We start from the raw sequence: 11,526 nt of genomic DNA on the forward strand, positions 1-11,526 counted from the left end.
GGGGGGTGCTGGTGGTGTAGAATGTGGGGGTGCAGAATGTGGGGATGCAGGCGGTGTAGCTAGGGTTGCCACCTTTTCTTCAAGCAAAACCCGACGCACAGACATTTTTTTTGAGTCGCGGCTTATTCATATGTAAATAGTGCCACCCATTCATAGGTAAATATCACAGTCGAGACTGTACAGTGAAGGGCCAGTAGCCTCTATCTTAATTTTGGTCGCCCCTGTCTGCCTGACATCTTGTGTCCGGGTTTCTGCTTCCATGAAACCCGGACACAGCATTCAAACACAATGATGACACATAACAGAGACTGCAGTATTTATATTCAACACAAGGTGGTGATCTCACGTGGAAGACACCTACAGGAAGTGATGTAAGGTACGGAGAGGAAGTGATGTACAAGTACAGACAGGAAGTGATGTAGGAGGATAAACAAGACGTAATGTGAGAGTGAAAAGGTGAGAGGTGAGTTGGGAGGAAGTAGAGAGGAGACATCGCAGGAACCGGCAGCAGAGGCGGTAATAAGATATTATTTTATATTTACTCCCAGTACCCCCTTCCTTCATACCCATCGTCTTCCTCCAAATTCACTGTGAGGTCTGTTATGATTTATAGCATAGGCAGAACTATTTATCCAACTGTCCATCCAGAGCCGCCATTTATAGACCGGATACATCCTAAATATAGAGCCATTTATCCAACTGTCCATCCACAGGCGCCATTTATAGACCGGATACATCCTAAATATAGAGCCATTTATCCAACCGTCCATCCAGAGCCGCCATTTATACACCGAATACATCCTAAATATAGAGCCATTTATCCAACCGTCCATCCAGAGCCGCCATTTATAGACCAGATACTTCCTAAATATAGAGCCATTTATCCAACTGTGCATTCACATTGGATGGTTTATGGTCGATATATAACAAATATGGAGACACTATCAGTGTATAAAGCCATTTGGTGGTTGTTAGCTCTCATCATCATGAGCTAAATGACACAATGTCTTCTATGGATCTGGAAATAGAGGGTAGCTGACTAAACATGCAGTAGAAGTTCAAATCAGGGCAGAAGAAGTCATTGCTCTCTCAAATGATGGTAGGAGAAGTCTATTGTTTGCTTAATGGGATGGTGAAAATTCCGGGAGAGACTCCCCACCATGATGTACTATGATAGCACATAAAAGGGGTAAGTAGAACCTGAGCCTAAACACCATATACAATGTATACTGATGATAAAGTCCTTGTACCCCCTAAATATAATATAATTGATATCAGCAAGAATTTCACAGACACGTAAAAACTTCAGCACAATGATTGTTGTAAAAATTACACTCTTCCATTACTTATGCTTTTTGTAGTAGCAGTAAAGTACTGTACCATGTTAGCCATCGATTATTGCATAAAGTTTGAAGTTTAATTGATACGCACATAAGTGCAGAATGCAGAGAGCGCTCTTGCAGCCAACCCCACTCTTAACATTGTCCTGGATCCTGCGGGGCATGGGTACTGTGGGTCTGACAATCGAAGCGATTCGGCATTTGTCTAATGAGAGTCTTGTTTCAAACGTGTGACCAGTTTAATGATGAAGTACAGATCAGGAGGATTCTGGGAAGTCTGCACTTATAATTGTTATTTTATTCAAACAGGATTTACAGGATAGTGACAAAATATCGCGTGAGCCATTAACATTCAGCAGCTATCTTCACAGAACATCGCGCATCACAGAGCCTCCACCTCACTGCCTGGCAACAGAGTTAAACAGTGCCAAGAAGATTGTAGAAGTCACCAACAAGATCATTGAACTGCTGACAGGAGAGGTGAGCGGTGCCGGGAATTCTGGGACATAATGCAGGAACAGACAAGGGATGTGTCTGGATGGTGACTGTATCATTGTGTGTGTCAGGTTCCTATAAGGTGTCAGGATGTCTCTGTCTATTTCTCCATGGAGGAGTGGGAGTATCTAGAAGGACACCGGGATCTCTACAAGGACGTCGTGATGGAGAATGAGCCGCCCCTCACATCACCGGGTAAGAGGAGAGTGCAGTACGGAGGGTCCACCTAGATCCCCCATCATCTGATACACACATAGAAACAATGTATTCAGTCAGTGTGTGTGTGTGTTTCCTACAGATGGATCCAGTAAGAGGAACCCACCAAAGAGATGTCCCCGTCCTCTGTATTCCCGGGATGCCACACAGGAAGATCACACCATCTCACATAAGGTTAAATAAAAAACAATTTATGATACTTTCTGACCTGATCATTACCTATGTAGTTACAGTTGAAATGATTGTTCTCAATATTCAGGGTATAAACCAGAGTGAGTGTGATAATGATGTTAAACAAGAGATAAAAGAGGAGGAGGAGGTTGGTGTGATGGAGTTTTCAGAAGACTACAAAGACCCCTTCAATGACATGATAGAAGCATTCCGTGACACAAACCCACCAGAGAGATGTCCCCGTCCTCTGTATTCCTGGAATTCCACACTGGAAGATCACAACATCTCACATAAGGTTAAATAGAAAAAATATGAATAATAGCAGATACTTACGTTTTGACCTCTTCATTATCTATGTTGTTACATCTGATGTCATTGTTCTCAATATTCAGGGTATAAACCAGAGTCACTGTGATAATCCTGTTAAAGAAGAGATAAAAGAGGAGGATAAGGAGGCTAGTGTGATGGAGGAGTTTTCAGAAGGACACAAAGACCCCTTCAATGACAACATGATGGAACCATTCACTGACGCAAACCCACCAGAGAGATGTCCCCATCCTCTATATTCCCGGGATTGTACACGGAAAGATCAGAACATCCCTCACCATGATCAGGTAGGTGGAACCCGGTACATGGAACACAGAAGTCATTGTGAACTGTTGTGAAGCAACATTCTTCTATGTAGTCTCTTGGTTTACGGTTTACATCTGAAATGAGGCCTCCCACCCATTCCACCCTCTCCATTTCAGCTTCCCTGTGGAGCACCTGCCGCTTTTATTATTTTAAAAAACAAAATTTTCTTCCATGGGTCTTGGGTCCAGTCATGTGACATCATGGATTCTCTTTGTCCTTGTGTCCTCCAAAGGGCACATGCTAAATTATGTGGTGCTGTTTTTTGCTTCTGTGAGTCAATGCAGGCAAGATGATACACCCTCAAGGTGAGGTTCCTTGGCGCCCTGGGCTCAAAGGAAATAGGTAGGAGACCTGCCCTCAAATGGGCACAGCAGGAGACCTGACTTTCTCTGCTACAGGTCAGTAACACCTCCAGGTCTTGTCCCACCTCCAGTCTTTGACCAGGCAGTAAAATGAGAAGCAGCAGACTGATGAGCTTATCTCTCTGTCATTCTGCTTTCTCTTCTAGTCAGCATGAACCTTATTGCCCTGCCCCTCAGCTGATTGGCTCTTTGTGCTGCTTCTTTCTCCCCCCCCGTCAAGCTTTGATGTACAGGGACTACAAGAACCTGACATCAGAACACATTCAGATACTTAAATTGCTTACATTTTTAAAAAGATATTTAATTTTCTATTATTTTGTGGTTTAGGGTAAAGAACGGATCATCATAAAAGTTGAGGTTAAAGAGGAAGAAGTGGAGACGTATGTGGGGGGTGACCAGCCATCCACGGAGGAGATCGGGATGATGATGAAAAGTGATCAGGATGACATTTCTCTACTGATCAACACAAGTAAGTAACAGACACTATGGAGGGAACAGGTCACAGTTCTATGTCACTCCTGAGTAGAAGGTGTGACGTTTAAGGGATCATGTTGGAGAATTATCAGATCTTCACATCATCAGATAAGATGAGACTGAATTATAAATGGTGGACCATCAAAGTTGGGAAGGAGATTCATCAGAAGTCTATTGTAGGATGAAGGGGTCGTCATCTCCTGATTAGTGCTATTTAAATGTACTAACAAAACTCTATAGGACGTAGGACATCCTCTCTGCAGCTCAAGACGTTGAAGCTGAAAATTCTGTTACCAGCTACTGGAAGTGCCACCCTTGACCCCAAATCCAGCTAATATTACAGAAAGATTCCATTACCCAGCTCAGTATCGTAGGAGACCCCCAGATTCAGATATTCCCCAATGATCTGCTCTCCTTTTGGGGTGAATAGGTTCTGCACAGGAAAGTTTGCTGTGTCTCATCAGGCATATATCCCAGGAGTGAGGTCTTCAACTCTTCCTCATTCTCTGCCTACCTTTACTCAGTAGCCTTTACTTTCATTTTCACTTTGCAACCAATATTCTGAATTGCTGCCTTAAAGGAGAACTATGGGGTAAGTGTTTTCCCCCATGGTTCTCCTAAGGGTCACGGGAGGACATAAACTAGCGTCCTCCCGTGTCCCAAAGCTCAGTATAACGCGAGACCACCGCAGCCGGGACGGATCCCAACATTACTGTCGATCCACCCAGCTGCGTGAATGACAGCTGGCTCTGCCTATCGTTCCTCCTGTCAGCGCTGGAGGAGCAGCGAGGGGGGAATCCCTGCAGGGAGCCGTGAGTGACCGTCACGGCTCTCTGCAGGGACAAGATCGAGAAGTTTATCTTTTTGTCTGAAAGCGGATTGCCTTCCTGGTGGAAAAAGGCTCTGCGTTACCTTGTTAATGCCAGGGCTCAATTAGGGAGATTGGATTTGGCTATAGTTGTGTTGGGTCTCTTAAAGGTATATCATTTGCAGTCTTCTTCAGGACAGTTTCTTGTTTCTGGTAACTCACAATGCTGGTGCTGGCAGACCTTAGCTTGTTTGCCGTCCGAAGCAATTTCTTTTTTGCACACACATGGTAAAATCTGAAATTTTGGCTAAAAAACAGATTAAAACCCCCAAACAATTACATTTCTCTTCCGTTCATTGAAGGACACAGTGGAGACCTTCAGATCTTGATGGTTGGGTTATAGCCCCACCTTCAGGAGTAGGACACTAGGCAAAAAAAAACAAAAGCACAGCCGGGGGGTTTTCCACCCAGTGTCAAGGAATACAAACCTAAGCTCCCTGATGGGTACCTTAGTTCTTGTCTTTTTGCAGGAATTTTTCCTTTTTTCGTCTGTCCTCAATCAACAAACATCTGAATTGGGTGACGAGCTGGATAATATAAATCCTTGTAGTTGGCCCAGCTCACACATCGAGCACATTCAGATCCTTATCTACATGGGGGGTTGGCTGCGATAGCCCTATCCTGGATCTACAAAGGGGGCAGTCTTTGTGTGCTCCTTATGGGGACACATATGACAGTGTTAGTACTGGGAGATGGTCCTCTTCATGTAGCTTCCATGGCTGCCAGGAATCTTGGCACCTGTGGCTCCACGTGGAGGCTTTGAAAATTGTGGCGGTTGCAGCCCCATATGCCGACCCCGGGAGTCGGACCAGCAGCTCTGCATGTTTACTGCAGAGGTTTGATGTCCTACACGCAGCTGTATGCCGCACTGGTGGCTCTGGATATCTGGTGGTCGCAGCCCTATATGCCAGCCCTCTATCCTTTTATGTTGTCAGACTAAACGGCAACCTCCATGCTGTTCTTGCAGATCTTTGAGCTGCTTTTAGCAGTTTCAAAGTCTCAAGAGGAAACAGATGTCCCCTTTTAATCAGAAGGTTTAAAGAATTATTAGAAGAGAAATATGGCCCAACCTTTTTAGGCCATAGTTCTCTTCAGGGTCACAGAAGGACATCTATGAATGTCCTCCCGTGACTCAAAACTCAGCATACAGCTGGCTATTTGGATCTTCTCTGAACTACAGTTCGACCCAAAAAACTCTTCTTTTCACAAAACGTGAATCTGCTTTCTTATGCTCGTAATGTATGGGCCAGGAGCCTGCCAACCTGGACCCTTCGCACGGGAGTTCTGGGCTTGATGGTTAATTTCTTCATGGTACTTTGATTTGCTTGTTCCCTCCTGGACCCCTACATCCTATCTCAATTTCCTGTGGGACAGTCAGTTGAATTCCTGGACAACAGAGTTGGCTGTTACTGTGGTTCAGGTTATCCTTGGTCTGCTGGTTCAGGTCCACCTCTAGGTTAGGGGAGTCTTTCCTTCTGCAACCCCTATGAGGGACGCCATTCGACCAGGCTGGGGTAGGGTAGGCACAGGGGACCTGGTCTCCTGGAGGATCTTCTCGTTTTCCAATTAAGTTTTGGAGCTCCAAACCTTTGGTTATTCCCACAAAGCTTGCCACCCTTTCTGGGGGTCCTCCATTGGCTCTTACACTGCAGTCTTCCTATGCTCACAGTGTCTGGACTTTGGGGGCTCAGGTCCTGTGCCCGGACATCTTGCGGGGACTTGGGTACGAGCTGGCAATCTCATCTTGTGCACTACTTCTGATCATACATGAGGGCGGGTGGTGTTGCTGCCTGGAGCCTAGGGCTGCAACAACTAATCGACATAATCGATTATTGAAAAAGTTGTCAACTTTTTCAATAATCGATTAATCGGCTTCCGATCAGTTGGTCCTGTTCACAGCTCCACACGCTGTGCGCCGCACCTCCTCCCCACCTCACGCTCGCCGCTGCCAGACCCGCTCGCATCCACGCTCCACACGCCGCACCTCCTCCCCGCCTCACATTTCCTGCCCATCCACGATCGGCAAGGCACGCGGGGAGATGTAGTAAGGAGGAGCAGGGGTGGGGGGATGACAGCCGCTGATAGACAGGTCCAATCTCAGAAGCAAGTTGCTGGAAGACTGCTCAGGTAAGCCTGCACTTTCCCACACATGGTGCTCTATAATGTATTGCTGGGATTTGTATTTCTCTATAGCTGATGGTACATTGTACTGTACATTATACATAGGAATACAAATACCAGCAATGCATTATACACTGTATGTATAATGTATTGCTGGGATTTGTTGTACTCCTCTATAGCTGGTGATATTCTGCATTGCGCTGTATAGAGGACTACAAGTCCCAGCAATAATACATTATACAGCGCAATGCAGAATACCACCAGCTGTAGAAGAGTACAACAAATCCCAGCAATAATACATTATAAAGTGGTACAATGCTAAATACCACCAGCTATAGAGGACTACAAAACCCAGCAATAGTACATTATACAGCGCAATGCAGAATGCCGCCAGCTATAATGTACTATTGCTGGGATTTGTTGTATTCCTCTATAGCTGGCGGTATTCTGCATTGTGCTGTATAATGTGCTTTTGTTGGGTTTTGTAGTCCTCTATAGCCGTTGCCATTCTGCATTCATTGCTATATAATTTTACACTTTCCATTTCACTATATTGCACACCACACTATCTTTTTTTCTTTTTTACTTCCACCGGTCCAAGCTTGCTCCTGTGATGGACTACAACCTCAATACAAACTAGCAGTCCTATCACTGGAGCCATTTTTTGAACTTTATTTTATAGTTTATCCGATTTAACCGATTAATCAAACTTAATAATCGGCTAACTAATCGATTTTGAAAATAATCGTTAGCTGCAGCTCTACTGGAGCCTCATCATTCTTGGATGGTTTTGGCCTTTCACCTTAACCAAGTCTTTGTTCTACTGTTTCCTTGCTGTGCTTCAAGTCTTCGGAAAGCTATTCTTTTTCTTTGCCTGGATGTGGTTCATTGTGTTTTGAAAGCTTAGTTTTCCTTACTGGTTCTCAAGAGAATAACCCAGCTTCTTGCTCTGCTATTGCTTGGCTGTTCGAATGGATTTTTGAGTTTGGCTTGGGATCGGGTTTCACCCTTTCTGTTGTAATTTTGCTGGTTCTGGGTGTCCTTATTGACTTCTTCAGCAACTGGCTTCTGTTCTCAGAGGCATCCCTGTCTACTGTCTTTTGTTTTCATTTTCCGTTAGTTCTCCTTTCGGGATGGTTTTACATGTACCATGTATGGGTATAGGTCCATTCAATATAAAGTCATATAGCCAACAAATGAGGAGATACTGTACACCATATGAAGGTCCATCTCCATTCCTCAATATAACGTCATGTGACCAACAAATGAGGAGGAGATACTGTACACCATATGAAGGTCCATCTCCATTCCCCAATATAACCTCATGTCCCCAACAAATGATGAGATACTGTACACCTTATGAAGGTCCATCTCCATTCCTCAATATAACGTCATGTGACCAACAAATGAGGAGGAGATACTGTACACCATATGAAGGTCCATCTCCATTCCTCAATATAACGTCATGTGACCAACAAATGAGGAGGAGATACTGTACACCATATGGAAGGTCCATCTCCATTCCTCAATATAACGTCATGTGACCAACAAATGAGGAGGAGATACTGTACACCATATAGAAGGTCTATCTCCATTCCTCAATATAATTTCATATTTCTACAAAGGGATGTAGCAAAAGGTCCATCTCTATTACCCCCCATAGCTGACATTAATAAACAAAACAATTTTACCCAGTGTGTCATCGTTGTTTCGGGTGTTTTTATTCTTTACCTCAGCAGGTTATTATCTCATGTTATGTTGTAGTTGTACCAAATATCATGCCAGACCTTTGTAAAACTGTTGACCATTAGATAAGCATACTGTACATGACTCTTCTTACTAACATTTTTTAAAATTTTCATTTCAGCAGATGGATGTGATGTCGGGAATACCTCGGAGAGACATCTTATATTATCTGCTGATTGTAAGTCAGAAGATAATGTCATCACACAGGATTCTCCAGGAGTGAATCCAAATACACAAAATATACATCACAGACCTCACTGTTTGGAGACATCAATGGATCCCTCTGATCAGGGTGAATCTTCTGATCATTCACATACTATGATTGGAAATATCCATCTAAGATTTCACACTGCAAGAGATCCATCTAATCCCAAGGAATCTTCCTCCCCCCATGTAGGAGATCACAGAAATGAGAATGTATTCTCGTGTTCAGTGTGTGGGAAAACCTTCACTGAAAACAAAAAGCTTCTTGAGCACCAGAGAATTCACATGGGAGAACGAACGCATTTATGTACAGAGTGCGGAAAATCTTTCACTCAGAAAGAAACACTTGTTAAACACCAGAGAATTCACTCGGGTGAGCGTCCTTATTCATGTTCAGTGTGCGGGAAATCTTTCACTCAGAAAGAAACTCTTGTTAAACACCAGAGACTTCATACGGGTGAACGTCCTTATTCATGTTCAGAGTGCGGGAAATCTTTTACTCAGAAAGGAGCCCTTGTGAAACACCAGAGAATTCACACAGGTGAGCGTCCTTATTCATGTTCAGAGTGCGGGAAATCTTTTACTCAGAAAGGAGCCCTTGTGAAACATCAGAGAATTCACACAGGTGAGCGATCTTATGTATGTTCAGAGTGTGGGAAAGCTTTCACTGAGAAAGGAGACCTTGTCAAACACCAGAAACTTCACATGGGTGAGCGTCCTTATTCATGTTCAGAATGTGGGAAATCTTTCACTGAGAAGGGAGCCCTTGGTGAGCACCACAAGATTCATACGGGTGAGCGTCCTTATTCATGTTCAGAGTGCGGGAAATGTTTCACTGAGAAAGGAAACCTTGTTAAACACCAGAAAATTCACACAGGTGAGCGTCCTTATTCATGTTCAGACTGTGGAAAATCTTTCACTGAGAAAGCAAACCTCGTTAAACACCATACAATTCATACAGGTGAGCGTCCATACTCATGTTTAGAGTGCGGGAAATCTTTCACTGAGAATGGAGCCCTTGGTAAACACCAGAGGATTCACACAGGTGAACGTCCTTTTTTTTGTGCAGACTGTGGAAAATCTTTCACTGAGAAAGGAGCCCTTGTTAGGCACCAGAAAATTCACACAGGTGAGCGTCCTTATTCATGTTCATTCTGTGGAAGATCTTTCACCGAGAAACATATATTTCTTTCACACCAGAGAAAACATACTGTGGATCATCCTCACTGCTTTCCGGCTGCAGGAAATGATTTAGAAATAAAAGAAGTCTAATTAGACGACAGAGGATGTTTCTGATGATTCTGTTGACAAATGTACGATGGCTTTTAACAGGTGGAACTGTTTAGTCCATAGAACTGGAGGATATAAAAAAAAACTAGGACTCATCACATGGGTGCAGTGGCCTGTGCTGGGTGGTGCCCAGTTGTACATAAAACTAAGCATTTACACTGAGTGGCCAGATTATCAGGAACACCCCATCAGTACTTCGTTGGGCCGCCTCGTGACTCCACGAGATGATGAAAGGTGATGCGAGGAATCTGACACTGCACTGTAGCCCTTCTGTTGTCTTGTACCAGTCTTGCCCCTCCCCCCGTTCTGCCCTAACTAGTCGCTGACGGCCACAATTCGCACGTTCAGACCCAGGTTTTCGGCTGACAGTCCAGTCTTTAAACACTTTAACAACAGCTGCTCTTGAACATTTAACGAATTCTGCTGTTTTGCTGATACTCGCTCCATGGCGCCGAGCGCCAACAATCATCCCACGTTCAAAGGCTGTTCAATCGCATTGTTTCCCCGTATCTTCAGAAACAAATCACTTCTACTGTCGTGGTAACCAACCTGCTTCCCTATTTATAATGGTCTGGCCCTCTAGCAACTTCAGCGCCAAATTATAGATCATTTGCCTACAAACGTCAGGTGGTCATAATCTGGCCACTCAGTTTACATCATCCTAAACCTGCCCACACACCTTACAATTTATCTGTAGATGTTCTGTGGTCAAAGGTGCAACAGATTCCTCCATCTACACTTAACTGTGTGGATGGAGTAATCTCCACCTGGGCCAATCTGTTGCACTTTTTTCCATCTGACCACAGAAAATCTGCAGATAAATTGTAAGGTGTGTGGGCAGCTTTACAGGGACAAGTGAGTGGCCCTGGATGGAAACAGTCTGCGTCCCGAGCTGCTCACCCATCTCTGTATAGATGTAAATGCTTGGATGTATGTACAGACATATTTAAATCGCTTTCTAACATAGATGGAGAGTGCAGAAGAACTTCATTCAATTTATCAGGAAGAAGACTGTTCCTTAGTTTGGTGGCTAAAAGCACACTTACAGACAACTCAAAAGATTATTGCTGTTGTAAACACATTAAGAGAATCCGTCAAGAGAAGCTACTGCAAACGGTAAGGGGAGAGCTGTCAGAGAATGTAGTGTGTATGGTGGGAGGAGAGCTGTCAGAGAATGTAGTGTGTATGGTGGGGGAGAGCTGTCGGAGAATGTAGTGGGGGAGAGCTGTCAGGGAATATAGTGTGAATGGTGTGGAGAGAGCTTAGCTTATTGTTTGGATGGAGGAAGGGGTTCCCAGAGAATGTAGTACAGACATTGTGGAAAGAGGTAGAATACAGAGGCGCAAAGAGTGTTTAGTGCTGAGGACACTGCTAAGAGAATAATGTGTAGTGTGGATGGGGGAGGAGAGCTGTCGGAGAATGTAGTGTGGATGGAGGAGGAGAGCTGTCGGAGAATGTAGTGTGGATGGTGGGGGAGAGCTGTCGGAGAATGTAGTGTGGATGGTGGGGGAGAGCTGTCGGAGAATGTAGTGTGGACGGTGGGGGAGAGTTGTCAGAGAATGTAGTGTGGACGGTGGGGGAGAGTTGTCAGAGAATGTAGTGTGGA

General features: G+C 44.4%; 1 protein-coding gene across 1 annotated transcript in view; it reads left to right on the forward strand.

Annotated features, from left to right (window-relative positions):
* The window catches only part of LOC108802294, a 71,377-nt gene extending 61,475 nt beyond the window's left edge, over positions 1-9,902 (forward strand). The window contains 1 exon segment of the mRNA XM_018574161.1: positions 8,946-9,902. Coding sequence (XP_018429663.1) covers positions 8,946-9,902 — 957 coding nt within the window.
* Positions 9,903-11,526: the final 1,624 nt, after the last annotated feature.

This window comes from Nanorana parkeri, unplaced genomic scaffold, assembly GCF_000935625.1.
Source record: "Nanorana parkeri isolate BGI_ZX_2015 unplaced genomic scaffold, ASM93562v1 scaffold2782, whole genome shotgun sequence".
Taxonomy (NCBI): domain Eukaryota; kingdom Metazoa; phylum Chordata; class Amphibia; order Anura; family Dicroglossidae; genus Nanorana; species Nanorana parkeri.